We start from the raw sequence: 18,900 nt of genomic DNA on the forward strand, positions 1-18,900 counted from the left end.
GGCAAGAACAAGCAGGCAAAGAGCAAAAGCTTCTTTCTTCTGTGTCCTTATATGAGCTTCCAGCAGAAGGTGCTGCCCAGGTTAAAGATGTGTGTCTTCCCACCTCGAGATCTAGATCAAAAAACCTGTCTTCTCTCTTCAGAGGTGCAGACTATCTGTCATAGGTGTACCCTCCATTTCTGGATGTCAGGTTGACAACCAAGAATAGTGTCACAACTAAGGCTACGATGAGAAACCCTGCCTAAAACAAAAAACACCAGGACTAAAAGTGACTTCTGGAAGGAAGAATTTTCTGGCTCCAATGCTACTTCTTCATGAGACCACACCCCCAAACCTTTCCAAACATCTCAACCAACTGGGGACCAAGTGTTAAACTCCTGAGTCTATGCGGTCTCATTCAAGGCAGCACGGAAGCCCCAGCTGCAGTTAATCATTTCTCCAGCCTCACAAGGTCTGAAACTCCAGGCCTGCACCACTACAGGCCTGGCTGTTTGTTGAGTGTGTGGGGCATTTTTTGAGGGATGGTCTCACCACCTAGGCTGGCCTATAATAAGCATTAAATGTCATCAAGGAGAGACCTGCTCCACCCTGGAAAAAAGAGAAGGGTTCCCTCAGAGCAGGACTCTAAGGGGTTTTCTGGCACAAGGGTATCCTGGCAGTTGGGAACCAAGAAATAGACACAAAGTCACACCACACAGCAAACCTCACAGAAGATTTATGGAGAGAGACAGAACAGTGGTTGCCTCTGGGTGGAACAGCTACAGCAGAGGGCAGGGTGCAGGGGAAGGGTTCTCTAGGCTTTAGGAACATGCACAGTGCATGAAGAAGTAGAAAAGTACAGAGCTGTCCTAAGCATTGTTCGATATTAATGCTGAACCCCAAGGAAAGGGATTTCCTAGTCTCAGGAGCCGGGGTCAAGCCAGGGGCAGGCTATTCCTCCCTTTTATGTTTGGTATTGATAACTAATCAGGAATCAGGAAAGAGGACATTATCATTAAACTACTTCCTGCTCTGTGGGGTTTTAAGTCCAGGGGGCGAGCATGATCTTCACCATCAGAGCATGCTCAAGGGTTATAGGTCTCTGGCCCCTACAGTTTGGTGGAGAAGCGGGGTTAGGGAGGGTAGTATCCAGTTCCATACAGGACCACCAGTGATCATCCATCAGCCAGAGGCGTGGAGCTGTTCTTTATTTAATTTTTGGACATCTGGCATTGTCAGATCTTGGCATTACTGTAGCTAACAGACTGACATGGAAACAGCACTCCCCCTTAGGAGGCAGCAAAGGCCACTTCTCTTCACTGTTGGTAGATCTAATCCTCATCGATTTTCTAATGGTTTTTAAGTTGTTTGCATGGGAGCTGGAGAGATGGCTCAGTGATTAAGAGCGCTGACTGCTCTTCCAGAGGTCCTGAATTCAGTTCCCAGCAACCATATGGTGGCCCACAACCATCTGTAATGGGATCCAATGCCCTCTTCTGGTGTCTGAGGACAGTGACAGTGTGCTCCCCTACATTAAATAAATAAATCTTTCAAAAAAGAAAGTTGTTTGCATGGAAACAAATTTCTTTTTTTTTTTTTTTTTTATTAACTTGAATATTTCTTATATACATTTCGAGTGTTATTCCCTTTCCCGGTTTCCGGGCAAACATCCTCCTCCCCTCCCCCTTATGGGTGTTCCCCTCCCCACCTCCCCCATTGCCGCCCTCCCCCCAACAGTCTAGTTCACTGGGGGTTCAGTATTAGCAGGACCCAGGGCTTCCCCTTCCACTGGTGCTCTTACTAGGATATTCATTGCTACCTATGAGGTCAGAGTCCAGGGTCAGTCCATGTATAGTCTTTAGGTAGTGGCTTAGTCCCTGGAAGCTCTGGTTGCTTGGCAGGAAACAAATTTCTTAAAGTCAGACAATAGCTTATGTGTCCTGCAAAAAGCAGGTCAAGTACCCTATCATGTTGCAGAATGTTGTAAGTCAATGAATCTACCTATTGATGGATTTGGGTCTATTTGGTTGTAACAGACACCTTTTCTGTGGTGGTTTGAATATGTTTGGCCGGGGAAGTGGCAATATTAGGAAGTGTGGCCTTGTTGAAAGAAGTGTGTCACTGTGGATGTAGAATAGGACCCTCGTCAGGAAGTCAGTATTCTCCTAGCAGCCTTCAGATGAAGATGTAGAACTCTCAGCTCCTCCCGCACCATGCCTGCCTGAATGCTACCATGCTGATAATGGGCTGAACTTCTGAACCCATAAGCCAGCCCCAATTAAATGCTGTCCTTACATGACTTTCCTTGGTCATGGTGTCTGTTCGTGGCAGTAAAACCATAAGAGAAGTTGGTACTAGAAGTGGGGTATTGTTATGATAGGCCTGACCCTGTTTTTATTTGGAGGAATGTGGATTTGGAGACTTTGGGTTTAGAAAGCAGCGGAATGCTTTAAGTGGGACTTAATGGGCTATCCTCATAGGAATATGAAGACTTTGTTGCTGAGAGTGATTTGAACTGTGCAGACCTGGCCCAAGTGGTTTCTGTGGAAAAGAGTTTCAGTATGTGGCCTAGAGCCTGTTTTTGTGGTATTTTGGTGAAGAATGTGGCTGCTTTTTGCTTTTCTCTGAAGAGTCTTCCTGAGGCTAATAAATAAGATAAAGAGATTTATATTAATTGCATTGACAAAGGAAATTTCAAAAAAGAGCCCAGCAGAGACCTTGTTCTCTGGTTTAGTCTGATGAAGAGCATTTTAATGAAAAGGAGGAGCAGGCTGAGATAGAAGTATAAAATGCATAGCTCAAGTAATAAAGGAGCACCAGCAGATTAAGGGAGTGGGGACCTTGGGGCAAGATCCTATCCAGATAAACTTAGGTCCAAGCTTGGTGGTGCACACTCCCAAGAGGGAGAGGCAGACCTCTTGAGTTCAAGGCCAGCCTGGTATGGAGCAAGCTCCAAGTAGAGAAAAGCTTAGGCTTAATGTTGTGCCTGTGTTTGAGGCCAGTGTCCAGGAGGCAGAGCCATGCAGATCTCTGAGTTCAAGGTCAATCTACAGAGCACATTCCAGGACAGCCCAGCTTAGGCAGTGAGGGAATTGGAAAATAGAAAGCTTGGTGATAGAATGAGGGGAGCCATGTTCCAGCCCCAGCAAGCAGCAGAACGCGGCAGTTTCAGCCATATGTCTCTAGAGTCAAAAATAGAAGGGACTACTGGGACAATTGATGCTGGTCAGCTGGAGCTGAGACATTAGTGGTGGTTAAGAAGAGACCAGCATCACTGAGGTAAGATTTCAGTGTTTTCTAAGAGCACAAAAAAGAAACTTTTCTAGAGATAACCAAGGTAGACTTGGTAATGTGTAAGAATCCTGTAGGTGGTACTATTTGAAGGTACCACTTTCAATGACCTCCTTGAAGAGGTCATGAAGAGCAACTGAGGTTTGGCACCATGACGAGAGCCTATGAGTGGCTATTGGTGAAGCCTAGTTGCAGCCAAAGACTCCAGCATATTGCAGATGCCAGTACCATGGGATGATCACCAAGAACAGCAGCGGCGGTGAAGTGGATCAATCAACCTGAGCTCAGAGTGCTACAGAGGGCAGAACTGGAGATGTGACCCAAGCCCTTTGGAACCCAGATCATGTGTGGATCCCAGACATTGGAACAAGAAGCTGAAGCACTAAAGTTGCCTTGGAGACTCCAAGATGTTAAAGATGCCAGAGCCGTGTGATGCCTGCTGAAGGAAGCTGCTAATGGAGTGGAACCAGCCCAAGAGAAAGAAATTTGTTGCAGTCAACAAATTTGAAAAAGGAGGTGGAGATCTGAAGACCACTTTGACATCAGACATGGAGATGCAGAGTTTGGAGTTTGTCTGGATGGTTTCCTGTCTTGCTTTGGGGATTACAGTTAAGTGATTGGATGAATCTCAGAAGAGACTCTGAACTTTGGACTTAGAACATTGTTGAGACTGCTATAGACTAAGATTTTTGAAGTTGAACTAAATGTATTTTGCACTATGTTGTGTTTAGGTGTGCCCCCCCCCCCCATAGAATCATGTGTTTGAACAAGCCTATGGGAGCCAGGGAGTAGAATGTGGTGGCCGGAATGTGCTCGGCTCAAGGCGTGGCACTATTAGGAGGTGTGGCCTTGTTGGAGTGGGTGTGTCCCTGTGGGTGTGGGCTTTAAGACCCTCATCCTTAGCTGCCTGGAAGTCAGTCTGCTAGCAGCCTTCAGATGAAGATGTAGAACTCTCAGCTCCTCCTGCACCATGACTGCCTGGACACTGCCATGCTCGTGCCTTGGTGATCATGAATTGAACCTCTAAACCTGTAAGCCAGCCCCCAATTAAATGTTCTCCTTATGAGAGTTACCTTGGTCATGGTGTCTGTTCACAGCAGTAAAACCCTAAGACATTTCCTGTTATGCCAATAGACATTTTAGGTAGCCATTTTGTCCTCTCTGCCAGGGAGTTTTTCTTTTGCAGAGGATAAGAGGTAACATGCTCTCATCTGTAACTACTTTCTGCTGAAATTAGAACATTATAGTCAGGACCAAAAATGCTAGTCAAAGGCTGGGAGGGCATTCAGGCAGTAAAGCATTCATCAGAAGCATCTGGTTTACTGACTTAGCTGAAGAGACCAGGAGAATCACACCGGGTGGACCAGCTTCAGCAGGTCCAGGGCTCACAGCCATTTGGAGCAGTTTATAGTCAGCGGCTGATTTCTGGATGCTATCTGTCAGCTGAGAGGAGATCTGCTGAGATAGATACAGACTAGGGACAGAGGTTAAAGTTTAGGAACTTAAAATCATACACGTGGGAATTTTCAGTCCTGGTTGTGGGGAAGGGGAGGTCCTACCCTCAAGAGTAGGCAGGTGGGGAGACTTACGCTATACTTATCTGGAGTCTGTTTGACTGTAAGAGGTGGATCCCAGTCTTATGACTTTCTATATTCCCTAGGGCTTACATGACTTTTTCTGTTTACAAGAAGACATGGAAGTTTTAAGTTTGTAATCTGTCCTGAAGAACACATTGTCGCAAGAGCAGCTAACAGGTGTGACACCTCTGAGTCATAGCAAAGCTTGGGGTTAAAAAGCACACAGCTGGGGGCTGGGATTTAGCTCAGTGGTAGAGCCGCCACCTAGGGGAAGCACAAGGCCCCTGGGTTGAGTCCCCAGCTCCCAAAAAAAAAAAAAAAAAAAAAAAAAAAAAAAGAGTGTGTCTCTGCAAGGTAAAAAGCATGACAGCTGTCCTCTGTCCCGAGAGCTGGACATGTAGACTAGACAGAGCTTCAGCACTGATGAGAAGCACCGTTAAGTCTACTTAGACGACAAGCAAAGGAAATCTAAAATCTCCATCTTTTGATTGGTAATAGTTATCAGTGCTTTATCAGCTTATCAGTACTCCATTAATCAATCTTAAAACTTTTGAATCTTCAAAGGGCTGGAGAGATGGCTCAAAGGTTAAGAGCACTGACTGCTCTTCCAGAGGTCCTGAGTTCAATTCCCAGCAATCACAGTGGTGACATACAACCATCTACAATATGATCCAACCCTCTTCTGGTGTGTCTAAAGACAGCTACAGAGTGTGTGTGTGTGTGTGTGTGTGTGTGTGTGTGTGTGTGTGTGTGTAAAATCTTAAAAAAAAAACAACAAAAAACTAGAGGGGGAAAGGAATCTGAACAGTTATCTTACATTACTTATATCTTTACAATGCATTTACATAACTTCAAATACTAGTTCTTACACGCTCAGACAGTCTTAGACCCTCAGAACTTACGCTTTTACTTTTCCCATTTAAACAATTACCAGAGAGCATTCATTGCAAAGCATGTTTCCTGAAATATTTTTTTCTTGTTTTACACTCATGTCATGCGCCTCACTTGATATGGAAGAAATTTTGGAGGAAACCTTTAAGCGAAGATGCTTGGCTCTGGAGGAAGGGGAGCCTAACCCAGCTACAGAGCTAGTTTTCTAAGCTAAGCTGAACAGCATAAAACACTTTTAATATTATGCACACTCAAAAGACATCAGAATCCCTGCTAAACTGAATCCAGTGACCAGAAAGCCTAGAGATAAATTCTGAGCCCTGGTCCTCAGAGCGTCCATGGCAAGCATCATTAGAATTGGTGGCTGAAGCTGGCAGCAGCAGAGAAAGAAAAAACAACCAATAAACACATCATTCAGGAAGCCTACGTACTCAATGGAGACCAGTCAGAAACAAATCCTGCGGTGGCTACCCTCATTCATACATTCAGCTGAGCCTGATCCATTTCCGTCTTAGCGCCCACGTTTGCCACAAGACTTAAAGACCAGAAAAGATACCCATCTGCAACCAGCAAAACAGATGAAACTTTCTAAACAACCAAAATGGGGGCAGGTAACATGTCATTTTCTGCCCTGGACAGGAGAGAAAGGGTTCTGTAGTTGGAGACTGAGGAGAGGATGGTGTTTGGCTGTAGAGGGTTTGGGGTGTCCCATGCTTAGGGATGTACCTGAAATACTGTCAAGTGAAAAGCTGTCAGATTGTGGGATTTGACGAAGGGGAGCAGCCAGGGCTCCCTCTTCAGTTAGAAGGTCCTCCCCAGCAAGAGGACAGGACAGGTTGATATAGGTAGGAAGGAGTGGGTAAGCTCTCTTACCCACTGAAGATACCACTAAAGACAAAGCCATGGTGAGGTTGCTAAAGCTGTCTCTCTAACCTGATAATAGAGGAACAAAAAGGGGAAGCGGACCCCCAAAACTCTGTAACCAAGTAAATGGCTCCAGTGCCCAGAAGGGAGGAGACGGACGACCCTCATACTGTGATGACTACCTGGGGTTCCCTGTCAGAAATGGTAGTGGTCAGGCCAAGGAAGCCCAGGCCCCCTTAGTCATCCATGGCCAGGCCTAAGAGATTGGCTAGGTGGCAATCTGGGCCTAATGTCCCAGCACAGTGAGGAATATGGGGGCAGGCAACACGCCAACATCCCCTTTGATGACACCTTGGGTTTGGTTGAGGTGATTTACGAGTGCTCAGGCAGGCAGGCCTAGGCCCAGTGACCCTCCTGCTGGCATTTGAAGTAGGGCCAGGAGGCTCTCGGGCTTTGGGAGGTGAGAGATCCTGGGCAGTTGCTATGGCAGGCAGAAAGGCCTTAGCCAACATCAGGTTTTGTTGTTTCTGCAAGACAAAGTTTCTCTGTGTAGCCCTAGGTGTCCTGGAACTCACTGTGTAGACCAGGCTGGCCTCAAACTCAGAGATCCACCTGCCTCTGCCAAAGTGCTGGGACTGAAGGTGTGCACTACCACACCTGGAGTTTTCAGGCTTTCATCCCTCCCATGGTACAGCTTGAAGGCCAGCACCAAGACTAAGCCTGTGGAGTAGGGGGCCTTTCTCTGGGTGTTTTAGTCTGGCACTAATATCAGGGACAGTCTGGGACGAGTCAGTCAGGAGTTGTTTCCCATATAGGGTCTTAGGGTCCACATTGTTACAGTGTAAGAGGGCTTTCTAACACAGTCTAGGATTGAGATGGGTTTTCATGTTTGTCCTAGATGACCACTTGGATTTTTTCATAATTTACCACTTTACAGACACTGGCAGAGGCAGGTAATAAATTGATCTCTAGCTAAAATGCCTCCTGGGATATTGCAGTTTCTCCCAGGACCCCAATCGGGGACCGCGTCAACCCAGCCGGTGAGCAGCTACCCTGGTGGACTTCATCTGCATGCACCTCAGCCAGGTCCCAGCCTTGCCTGTGCTCCTTGGGAGATTGATGGTGAGAATCCTGTAAACATCAGGAAAGGAAGTTTGTATGAGTTGGCAATGTATTGGAATTCCTTAACAGACGTGCAGGGAGGGATTAGTGATAGAGGACTCTAATCTTTTTCTTTTCTTTTTTTTTTTTTTTTTTTTTTTTGAGCTGGGGACTGAACCCAGGGCCTTGCGCCTGCTAGGCAAGCGCTCTACCACTGAGCTAAATCCCCAACCCTTTCTTTCCTCTTCATAGCCCTGGCTGACCCGGGACAAGCTCTGTAGACCAGGCTGGCCTCAAACTCAGAGATTTGCCTGCCTCTGCCTCTAGAATGCTGGGATTACAGGCGTGGTGCCTGTGCCACTGCTGCCTGGCTCCCAGTCGTTTTTCTATGGGAGAGAGTTCACTCAGAAGGGGACATGTACCCAACCCTGTGACATCCACCCTGTCACTTCCTGCAGAGGGAGAACCGTGGCCAGGTTGGGCTGGATAAGGGGAGTTAGAGAGAGGGCTCCATCATAGGTGGGAATGACTAGCAAACCAAGGGCCACCAGTGGCTGAATGTGAGAGATCTGACTAGCATGGCCTGTAGCTTGCGAGGGAGAAGGGAGACAGGAGGGGCCAGAGAAGGAGCTGTGGGCTGAGGCCAAGTGAAAGCAGTATTTTGGGCATCCAGGGTAGGAGGAGCTGGGTGATGGGTCTGGAAGAACAGAGAGAGGGCTTGGAGCAGAAATAGGAGAAGGTTTGGACATAGGTAGTCTCTTTCCCTTTCCCCAGTCACGCATAGCAGTTGTAAAGGTTCCAAATAACATTGGAAACTAGGTTGCCACTAGGCAGCCCTCTGGATTGGTTATCTGAGGAATACTGACTGCAAATGCAACTAAGCAACTAAGGTTGGGCCACTGAGGTCAGGTGCCAGGTGGAGAGGCTGGAGGTTTTCTGAGAGGCATCCCAAGGGGGAATGGACGTCACTGCTCTGTGGATGAGAAGGGTGGTGTGGGAGAAGGTCACAGCAGCCTGTAATCAGGCATCCCCAGGACTCAGGGATGACCAAACAAGATGAAGCTGTTTAGTGGGTCCTCAATACACTCCATGGTGTCAGGACTCAGTGTCTGGTACCAGAGCTTTGGATGGGGCCCAAGGCTTCCCAGAAGGCAACAAGAACAAGTTTAGGAACAAGGTCTCATCCAGGGGAAAGGGATGGAGAACAGGATCACATAGTATCATAAAAGCCACAAGAGCACAGAGAAGCTCTGGATTACATGCAGCTTCGATGGGGAGATAGAAAAGAGGAGGAAGGATTGCAGTAGCCAGCTGGGCCTAGGGAAGCTGCAGGATCTTAGCTGCAAGCGGGGACGGGGGTGGGCGTGGGCGTGGGGCTTCAATGAAGAGGGTCAGCCATAGCCTTAGAGACTGCAGGAGACAGGGTGGGTGAACAGGTCATAGCTGCAGGTACTGAAGCAACCTAGGGAAAAACATCCTCTCTAAAGGGAAGAACAACCCAAGGGTTAGTAGTAGTACACAGGTTCAATGTACTGTAAGGAAGGTACAGTGACAGGAAGGAAGTGGCTTGTAGAATTCTAGCTGGGTCACACCTGCAGGCAGGTCTATTATTTCAAACTTTAAAAAAAAAGCAATCTACTGGTATAGGTCAAGCTAGCTGCTTTTCATTGGCCCCTATAATCTGCCTGCTTGCCCTTGCTTGCCCAACAACATTTATATAAAAGACTGATGTTCTCTGCAAACAGCACACATTTCTCTCTTGAGTAGACACGCCTCCCAGCGTGAGTTAATGTCCGACATCTTGCCATCTGGCACTTGTTCTCTAACTGGGTTTGGGCTTGGTACTTGGTCCACTACTGAGCGCTGATGCTCAGACTCACAGAAGGGGACGCTTACCAGGGGTAACTGGAGGATGGGATGCTGAACAACCAGTGAGCCAGAAGGTGACTCCATGCAGGGGAGCAGGAGAGAGCTGAACAGCAGGCTTACATAAGGTTTCTTGGGGAGGAAGTGCTCCAGGGTGGGGATTTTCAGAGTACGGACTGGTGGACTTTCAAGTCCTGAGCTTGTAGTGAGCATAGATTGCTGGGATTTCAAGCCCCTGAAATTGAGCTTTTTAACCCTAGAGTGACTCCAACCAGTCAGGTTTCCTACTATCCTACTCAGGCAAAGGTAGTGTACGGCAGGGAGTCCCTGCATGAATTCTAAAGACTATGAGTCCCCTGCCTCATTCATACAAGGGCTAGGCTGACAGGTGGGCCCCACCATGCTGAGCTCTGAAGGCGATTTTACACAGTACATTTAAATTGTTTTATTTTACCTGTGTGGGTGTTTTGCCTGCATGCATGCAGTGCCCAAGCAGGCCAGAAAAGGGCACGGCTCTCCTAGCACTGGAGACAGTTGTGAACTGCTGTGTGGTTGCTGGGAATCAAACCTGAGTCCTCTCAAAGAGCAGCCAGTGCTCTTAACTGCTGAGCCATCTCTCCAGCCCCGTTTCCTCATTTATCCCCTGTCACACAAACAGCCCTGGCCACATCCAATCTGATGGCCCTGTTCAGACTGCTCCACTCTGTCTCTCTCTTACACAAACACACACACACACACACCTACAATAAAAAAAAAACCTTCCCTTTAACCAAACCCCTCGGTTGTGTGTCAGCTTATACAGGAAGGAGGTGGATTCTCCACCCCAGACTCTGGCAGGAGCCTGAATGCTGGGGACCCCCATCATGGGCTTCTCAGTTCTGAACTATCAGAGAACACATGCACATTATTGTGAGGCAATACAGGAGAAGCAGAAGATCCAGCAATTCATCAGACTCAGAAGTCCAGAAAGTTCTGAGCTGAGGAGGCCCTGCCCCAGTGTTGTAAGGCAGCAGAAGTAAGCTATGGGAGAGGACCTCCGGGGCAGCAGCCTACAAACTGCACAGGAAGCCCACTTGTTGGTCTCACACCCCTCCGTGCAACCAAGAACCTCGCCAGTTCTCCCCACTAGATTGGGTGGAATCTTTTCTTTGGTCTATGACTGGTGATTTGTCGGGGGGTGAATAGACATTTGATCATTACCCACCCCCCAGGGAAAGTCACCGAAACCATGCATGAAGCCCCAAGAATGGAAAGAAGGAAAAACTGCATGGGTACATGTGTCCGTCTCCTGTGGGAAACAAGATCCAATCCTGCAGTAATTGATTTACAGGGCTCAAGTGGCAAAGGTGGCCATTAAGGCTATTTAAGATAAAGGATGGGGGTTGGGGATTTAGCTCAGTGGTAGAGCGCTGCCAGGAAGCGCAAGGCCCTGTTCGGTCCCCAGCTCCAAAAAAAAAAGAACCAAAAAAAAAAAATAAAGAATGGGAGGAAGGAGGGAGGGAGGAAGGAAGGGGGAGGGAGGAGGAGGGAGGGAGGAGGGGGGAGGAGGGAGGAGGAGGGTCCTGACTTAGGCTGGCGGCCTGCACTGTCCATCTGGGCTTTGCTAGCACTGAGGTTTAAGGGCTGGAGTGGAAGCTTTTGTCTACCTGACACCCTCATCACACTGGGCAAAGGACTAAGCAAGCTTTCTCTGAGCTCTCAGGGCCCCTGGGTGTGCCAACTCTTGGTTTTCTGAGTGAGTCTCAGGCTGGGTCCAAACACTTCTAAACTGGATGTGGCAGCACTGGCCTGCCATCCCCACAAGAAAACAAACTAAGCCAAACAATGGGCCCAGACAGTTCCATGCCACCTGGGTCAGAGGACAACTTGGGGAGCTGGTTCCTTCCTTCCTTCTCACATGTGGGTCCCAGGATCCACTTGGTCAGGCTGAGCAGTAGGCGCTGTATCTGCTGAACCTTTTCACCCATTAGACACTTCATAATGATTTAATTATATGCAAATGAGTGTCTTGCCTTATGTTTCTTTTGTTGTTTTTGAGGCAGGGTTTCTCCGTGTAGCTCTGGTTGTCCTGGAACCCACTCTGTAGACCAGGCTGGCCTCGAACTCACACAGATTCTCTTCTCTGTCTCCCGAGTGTGAGGATTAAAGATGCATGCTGCCACCACTAGCTTTGTCTGTTTTTGAAAGCATGGCTCTGCTTCAGACATATAGTGCACATCTCTCAAACAGGAGACTGTAAGCTACCTTCAGATACTTTGCATATGAACAGAAAATGCCTGGCTGTAGAGGGACCCAGGTTCTATTCCCAGCACCCACATGGTGGCTCACAAACATTTTAACTCCAGTTCTAGGGGATCCAGCACCCTCTTCTGGCTTCCATGAACACTGCATGCAGACATACGTACAGGCAAAACATAAAAAAAATATTAATTCTTTAAAAAATTATCTAAGACACTAAGGTAATACTGCACAAAGAAACCTCATGCAGCACAGCCATTTCCCCAGAGAGCAAGCCAGGAGGCCATGTTCCAGGTTAGCTCTTGAGCAGTGACAATGGGTGGATGACGCTAGCCTGCTCACAAGTCTGTATGCTAGCATTCAAGCATCGACACGTGCAGGTACTAAGAAACTTAACAGTAAACAGAAGCTTTGCTGCTGGGGCGGGACCAAGCATCCCAGAGCTTCCCCAATATGCACACCACCAGAGAAGGACCAAAAACCACAGCAAATGGCAGCAGTGTAACCTTGAGCACATTGTGCTCTCAAAGCCAGGAAGACTTTGCCCAGGATTTGCTGATGGAAGAGCTAGGAAGTATCCCTTAGCTCAAAGCGTCTGTGGGATGCTAGAGTGGAAGGGGCTTACTATGCCTGCCCAATCAGATGGCTACAGTCTGGATGAGAAGCCCTTGATCCCACTCCTCACATAACAGGGCCTCTTCCACATGCTCTTGTTGTCTATGCTGTCTTGGGGACTCTTGTACCCTTCAAGATGGGCCTTGCTCACCATGAAGGCCCTCTGGAGTGGACACTGCCCTTGTGAGCTGCTCAGTGATCTACAAGCCCGCCCTCATCTGAAGCGTCAGAGGATCCTAGGTGATGAGTGGAATACTTTCATGAGGCCACCGGGGTAAGTGTAGGAGTAGACACATTTGGCAAGTTTGTCATAGTGACCCTTTTGGTTTTTTTTTTTAAAGATTTTATGTATATGAGTCCACTGTCACTGTCTTCAGACACACCAGAATAGGGAATCAGATCCCATTACAGATGGTTGTGAGTCACCATGTGGTTGCTGGGAATTGAACTCAGGTCCTCTGGAAGAGTAGTCAGTGCTCTTAACAGCTGAGCCATCTCTCCAGCCCCCGACCCTCGTTTTTTATTTGCACACAGCATCTGCCCGTGGCTGTATGTGTGGCGCTCTAACCAGGCAGGCACAGTACAGCCCTGTCCCCCGCTTTGCAGCATCCCAGTGTGTCAGTGTTGTAGAGAAGGGATAAAAGGGCTTACTTGTACAGGCTGTGCTGGGTGGTACAGGAGGCAGAAGACAGCACTTCACATCTTGTAGCTCCAAACTGAGAAACAACTGAAATGAAACTCCACATCCCAGTGATAAGGCTGGGTAACAGGTTTGACCTTCAGGAGCACAAAATGGGGTTGTCACTTCAGGTTCCATGTCTGCTTATAGCAAGGGAAAGAGCTATTGCTTCCCACTACAGGAGGATCATAGCTCCTGGGACCTTTGACTTGAGACACTCAACTGTCCCTGAGTCCCAGCCCTCACTGGAGGATTCTAGGCAAGGACTCCACCCAAGCCAGACTCAAAAGTCCTTCCCCGGTAAATTACAGGACATCACTCCCTGAGCTACATCTCCAGCCATGAGAACTTTCTGAACAACATTCTAAATAGACACATCTATGGCATGGTTGTGGTGGCACACGCCAGTAGGATTTGCTGAAGGAGGCAGAGGCAGGATCATGAGCTCGAGGCCAGCCTGGGCAACACATCTAGGGAGTGAGGATATGGTTCAGTGGCATCAAAAGGCCCTAGCCCGGAACCAAAAAATAAATGAATAAATAAAAACTCATGTGTTTCAATTTTACACACACAGTAGTCCAGAAATACTTCATCAGAACTTAACAGTGAGATAATAGTTCTCTGGAGGAAAATCCTACAGCTGAGTGCAAACCCTAGGACAGCATTCTATTTTTCAGCACAATTCCTCTCCAGAATGAACGGACCCCTTTTCCTCTGAAACTACAGTTAGACTGAGCAAGGCAGAAAGGCATCATAACTATCCGAAGCCAGGGATCCGCCAACAGAGTGGCAAGTTACAATGCCAGGCAAGTGGATAGGCGCAGGCATGCGGTGGGTGTGAAGGAAGAAATCAGCAGTGATGTCTGCAACAGCTGTGCAGCCTGGACTTAAACTTGACCCGATTCCCACATTAACAGAGTTAATGGCTAGGGTTGGTGGTACACACTTGGAATTCTAGCACTGAAGAGGCTGAGGCAGGGGGATGGAAAGTTCTCAACCAGAACAGATTGCATCAAGATGGTCTCAAAGACCAACCAACAAAAAACCTGTGATGTGGTGGTACTCGATTGGGATCTCGTCTCAGTATTCAGGAATTCAAGGTCATCTGCTACACAGTTAAGTTTGAGCCTGTCTTAAGAAAAGCCAGGGGGTTGGGGATTTAGTTCAGTGGTAGAGTGCTTGCCTAGCAAGCACAAGGCCCTGGGTTCGGTCCCCAGCTCCGGAAAAAAAAAAAAAAAGAAAAAAAGAAAAGCCAGAAAGGGGCTCAGGGCACAGGTTACTCTCCAAAGACACAGCACCCACGAGACAGTTCACACCTGGCGGTAAGTAATTCCAGCTGCAGACCGGAGGACTTCTGGCCTCTGCAAGCCCTGCACCCACATGTGCAGACACGCATGCAGGCAAAATACCATACACATAGAACCTTTAAAAGAGATCAAAAAGACCGCAAAGCAAACCAGCTGTTACTGCCTTCAAATACTGATTAAAGTCCCTCCTCTCAGCACTGAGGGCACGGCTACCTCTAGATCAAATGCATCTCAGAGCTGATGTATAGTCATCTCTGAACCTCCTGTACCTCAAGCTTGACCATGCCTCCTTCAAATAGAGATCCAGAGTGTGCTGCCAATATCACAAGCAATGAAGTCACGGTCACCAAGCAACAATAAAGGGGTGACCCCAAAGTCACTATTTTTTTTTTAAAGATTTATTATATATAAGTACACTGTAGCTGTCTTCAGACACACCAGAAGAGGGTATCAGAGCCCATTACAGATGGTTGTGAGCCACCATGTGGTGCTGGGATTTGAACTCAGGACCTCTGGCAGAGCAGTCAGTGCTCTTAACCATTGAGCCATCTCTCCAGCCCCCAAAGACACTTTATTGACAAGCGGCTTGAAAGCACAGAGAGGTGTCTGCTAACATCACCACAGCACCTCTTCTACAGGCCTCTTCTGAAGAAGCATGTTATGGCTAACGCTTAGCGTCTAAAGAGGCTGGTGTCCCAAGGGTGGTGGACCTGCTCCTTCGAGTGCTGGAGCAGACTTTCACTGATCCAGGTAAACCCTGTCACGGAGTAAGAAGGAAGTGTTTGGAAGTAAGACCTCACTAGCCCCAGACTGTTGGGTCCACCAGCATGGACCTTGTAGTGCAAAAGAGGCTGCTAGACTTTCATGGCTGGCCCTGCAAGCCGGTGCCTGATTCACATCAATTAAGGAGTGGTGGCATACACCTTTAATCCCAGTACTTGGGAGGCAGAGACAGGTGGAGCTCTGTAAGTTTGAGGCCAGTCTGGTACCCAAGTCCAGGACAGCCAGGGCTGCAGAGAAACCGTATCAATAAAAAAAAAACAAAAACAAAAAACAAAAAAAAAAAAAAAAAACCAAAACCCTCAAACCCAAATCAAAGCAAAACGATCACTAACAAGTCAACCAAGAAATAGCCTAGGTCAGGTTTCTGGAGAGGCTGGGCCAGGAGAAGATAGAATGGCAGAACAAGGGAAAGATCTAGGTCTTTCTCCTAACAAAGCCTGACTTTGTCACTGTGGCTTACAGATCTTCCTGAAACTGCAAAAGACAGATGGAACTGTGGCTGACAAGGGTCAAGTGCCTGGGAGATGGACGTTCTCCACCCAATGAGCTGGAACCTTCTGGGAAGGTCCCTGGTTTTCCAGTGAGCATTCTTGAAGTCATCAGAAATGGAGCCTCGATGTCCAGCAGGTGGGCTCTGGGTTCCATGCAGGGCTCAAGAGCCGAACAGTCTGGAAGTCAGAAAGTGAAATGGCCATGAGGACAGGAAGGGCCTGCTCTGCATGCCGGTTATGCACGCCAGCTATCCCAGCACTCTGGAGGCCAAGCAGGACTACACAGTTAAGACCAGCCTGGGCTACATAGCAAGGCACTGGCTAGCCTGAGCTACACAGGAAGGTGCTATCTCAAATGCATTGTTGAGGACTATTTTTCATGAGAGTGCTTCACGGCTCTGCACTTTCTGAGCTTAAACAAAACTGTCGGCTGAGAAAGATACCTCAGCAAATAAAGGAGCTCGCTGCCCAACATAATGGTCTATTTGAGCCACAGGACCAACAAGGAGAGAACCGACTCCTGAAAGCTATCCCTTGCCGTCTACAAGCACACTGTATAACATGTGTGCGCCCTTATGTAGACATATAATACCACAAAAAACAAAAGCTCTGTTGGCTGGACACCGAGGTACATGCCTGTAATCCCAAGAGGCGTGCTAACACAGACGCATGACTGCCAGGGTGTGAACTCAGATCCCTACTTCACACTATCTGTATGCGCCATCTCGGTGGTCACATGTGTGTCCCAGGACTCACAGGTTTGAGGCAGAGGCATAAGTCTGAGGGCAGCCTGGCCTACAACCAGACTATCTCCAAAAAAAAAAAAAAAGAAGCCAAGTTGGGGATTTAGCTCAGTGGTAGGCGCTTGCCTAGCAAGCTCAAGGCCCTGGGTTGGGTCCCCAGCTCGAAAAAAAAAAAAAAAAAAAAAAAAAAAAACCAAAACAGAAGCCGATGGTGAATCCTACTAAGGTTTGCGAGGCAGGAGCAGTCTGGTGGACTTCGAAGCCACCATTCAGTACAGGTTAATACAACATCAAGCCAGATTGGACTTGGAGACCACCCTCCAACGTTGGCCGCAACCAGAGTTTTTATTTTGGAAGCAGGGATAGCCCTTGACCGTGGGGCTGGCAGGATGGCCTAGTAGGCGCCTGCTGCCGAGCCTGATCCCTGAGTCTGACCCAGGACCCACACTGTAAACCAACTGTGAAAAGGGCAGGAACAGGAAATGAATTTGAGCACCAAGCAAGGCCGACTCACACGATCATGCAGAGCATCATGAACACATTCCACAGCGCAATGAAGATCCGGAAATACCTCAGGCTCAGTAAAAACTCTCGGATGTTGTCGCCTGCAAAGCCAGAAAGTAAGGTTCATGAGGCCCTCACCTGGCCAACCACCCAACGACTGCGGCAGCCTCTGACCAATCATGGTGCAGCTCCAATCCCCAAAGCTTCTGATTGGTGCTGGAAAGGGCACGTGACTCATCTGTTCAATAGGTGCCCTTCCTGAAACATGGGTCCTAGTTATCAGGTCTAGGTGGGCTAGACTGGGAACTTGCCAGCTCTGGGCTTTGTGGCCAAATTCAGAGCACTGCATGTTCCCCAGAACACATCATCTGCCATCACTCTGGTTTGTTTGTTTTTTTTTTAATCACTCTGGTTTTTTGTTTTTTGTTTGTTTTTTTTAATGTTGGGTGGTTCTCTTTTTAATAGAGCAAAGCATGTTTAAGTCAGAGGACAAAGTGTCAACTCTCTCCTACAATGTAAAACCCGGGAACTGAACCCACGTGGTCAGGCTTTGCCTCTTGGGGCCCTCGCAGCATCTGTAAATTGGATTTTGAGATCAGGTCTCACTGTGGGGCTGAGGTTGGCTTTGAACTCCCATAATGGCCACACTGGTCATGGAAGGGGCCTCTGCCACGCCACATCGACCCACGCTTCCAGCAGTAGCAGCACCACCGCCTTCCTGACACCCACATTCACTACCCCCTCGCCCCCAGAACACCCTCTGAATTGCCTTGAGGTGAGTCCCACACGGCAGGACCACTTTCTTTACCCACACAATGACAGAGCAGGCAGCTAAGTGGCTGGCAATATGGCAATAAAGCCGATGAACAGAGCATTCAAACACCTGCAGAGGCAGGGGGATCAAGGCTAGTCATGGCCCCATAATACCACATCTCAACAATAAAAAGGAAGATGAGAGAAAAGCGCAGGTTGGAGAGAGAGAACAGGCATCAGACTGTGAAAGTGTTGGAGCTAGGGAGACATGCTTACCTGTGCTAGGTTCCCTCGATTCCTCCCCAAAGCCTTGCGTGTCCTTCTTTTTCCTATAAAGAACAGCAAAGAACGCCAGCTTTCCGTGGAGCAGAAACATCATTGGATTTCCTGACCCTGATACCCAGTTAGGAAGGGCATGGTTCAACTCTGCCCCAGACTTGCTGTGTGACCTGGGCAGTGATACCACCCTCTGTGAGGTACTCTCAACCAGCCTAGTCAATCACAGCGGGGTGTACAGCCACAGGATAGAGTGGTTCCAACTGCCAGAAAGACATTCTCAAGGGATGAGCCTGAAGTTCTTTAGAGATGCGAGCAACCCCAGGAACAGAGGGTGCAGATATTAATTTGCAAATGAGAGGAATGAATGTGTCATGCCGCAGCAACTTGTGAGGAGGTCAAAAAGACAACCCATAGGAGTTCTACCATGGGGCTCCAGGTATCGGGCTCAGGTAGTCAGGCTTGGCAGCAAGCGCCGCTGAACCATCTCTGGGTCCAGAGAGTGCAGATTTAAAATCCCTGGAGTGATACAGAACTGTCACAGCCTGGTAAAGCAGCTCAGAGGCATAGCTAGAGCGAGGACTAGTGGGGCGTGGAGCATGCACAGGGCGGGGCTAGCTGTGACCAAGGGTGTGGGCAGGGCCTGGCTGCCCCGAACACGGCCCGCCGCGGCCTACTCACAGTTTAAAGTTGAGCACAGCCCCGGCGTTCATCAGTAGCGTCCTGTGGAGGGACAGTAATGGTCAGTAAGGCCACCCCCACCTCGTCTGGCTGTCACCCTCCGACCTCTAACACCCCTCATATTACCCGAACAGCAGTATGTCTCCGATCATCCTTACAGCCAAGGCATCGGTCAAACCGGAAACGGAAGCTATGAAGCCGTAATGCCGTGATGAGGGGCGGAAAGTGGAACGCGAACTGACCAATTCTGAATCGACGTTC

At 48.4% G+C, this 18,900-nt stretch overlaps 1 protein-coding gene across 1 annotated transcript; it reads right to left on the bottom strand.

Moving 5' to 3' along the window:
* Nucleotides 1-14,790: 14,790 nt before the first annotated feature.
* Nucleotides 14,791-18,886, bottom strand: Smim7 (small integral membrane protein 7). Its single transcript, XM_032918741.1, has 5 exons — nt 18,766-18,886; nt 18,640-18,681; nt 17,959-18,011; nt 16,940-17,030; nt 14,791-15,859 (listed from the first exon to the last, which is right to left on the bottom strand). Exons 1-5 carry the CDS (start codon nt 18,789-18,791, stop codon nt 15,844-15,846), a joined length of 228 nt encoding a protein of 75 aa, XP_032774632.1. The 5' UTR covers nt 18,792-18,886; the 3' UTR covers nt 14,791-15,843.
* Nucleotides 18,887-18,900: the final 14 nt, after the last annotated feature.

The sequence above is a fragment of the Rattus rattus genome, chromosome 13 (assembly GCF_011064425.1).
Source record: "Rattus rattus isolate New Zealand chromosome 13, Rrattus_CSIRO_v1, whole genome shotgun sequence".
Lineage (NCBI taxonomy): Eukaryota > Metazoa > Chordata > Mammalia > Rodentia > Muridae > Rattus > Rattus rattus.

Bases quoted from the DNA above. Each gene is read 5' to 3' on its own strand.
- Smim7 (XM_032918741.1), bottom strand. From the start codon at position 18,791: ATGATCGGAGACATACTGCTGTTCGG. The intron at 18,682-18,765 runs GTAATATGAGGG...GTCCCTCCACAG, and splicing joins GGAGACATACTGCTGTTCGG to GACGCTACTGATGAACGCCG. The intron at 17,031-17,958 runs GTAAGCATGTCT...CTGGCTTTGCAG, and splicing joins ATCGAGGGAACCTAGCACAG to GCGACAACATCCGAGAGTTT.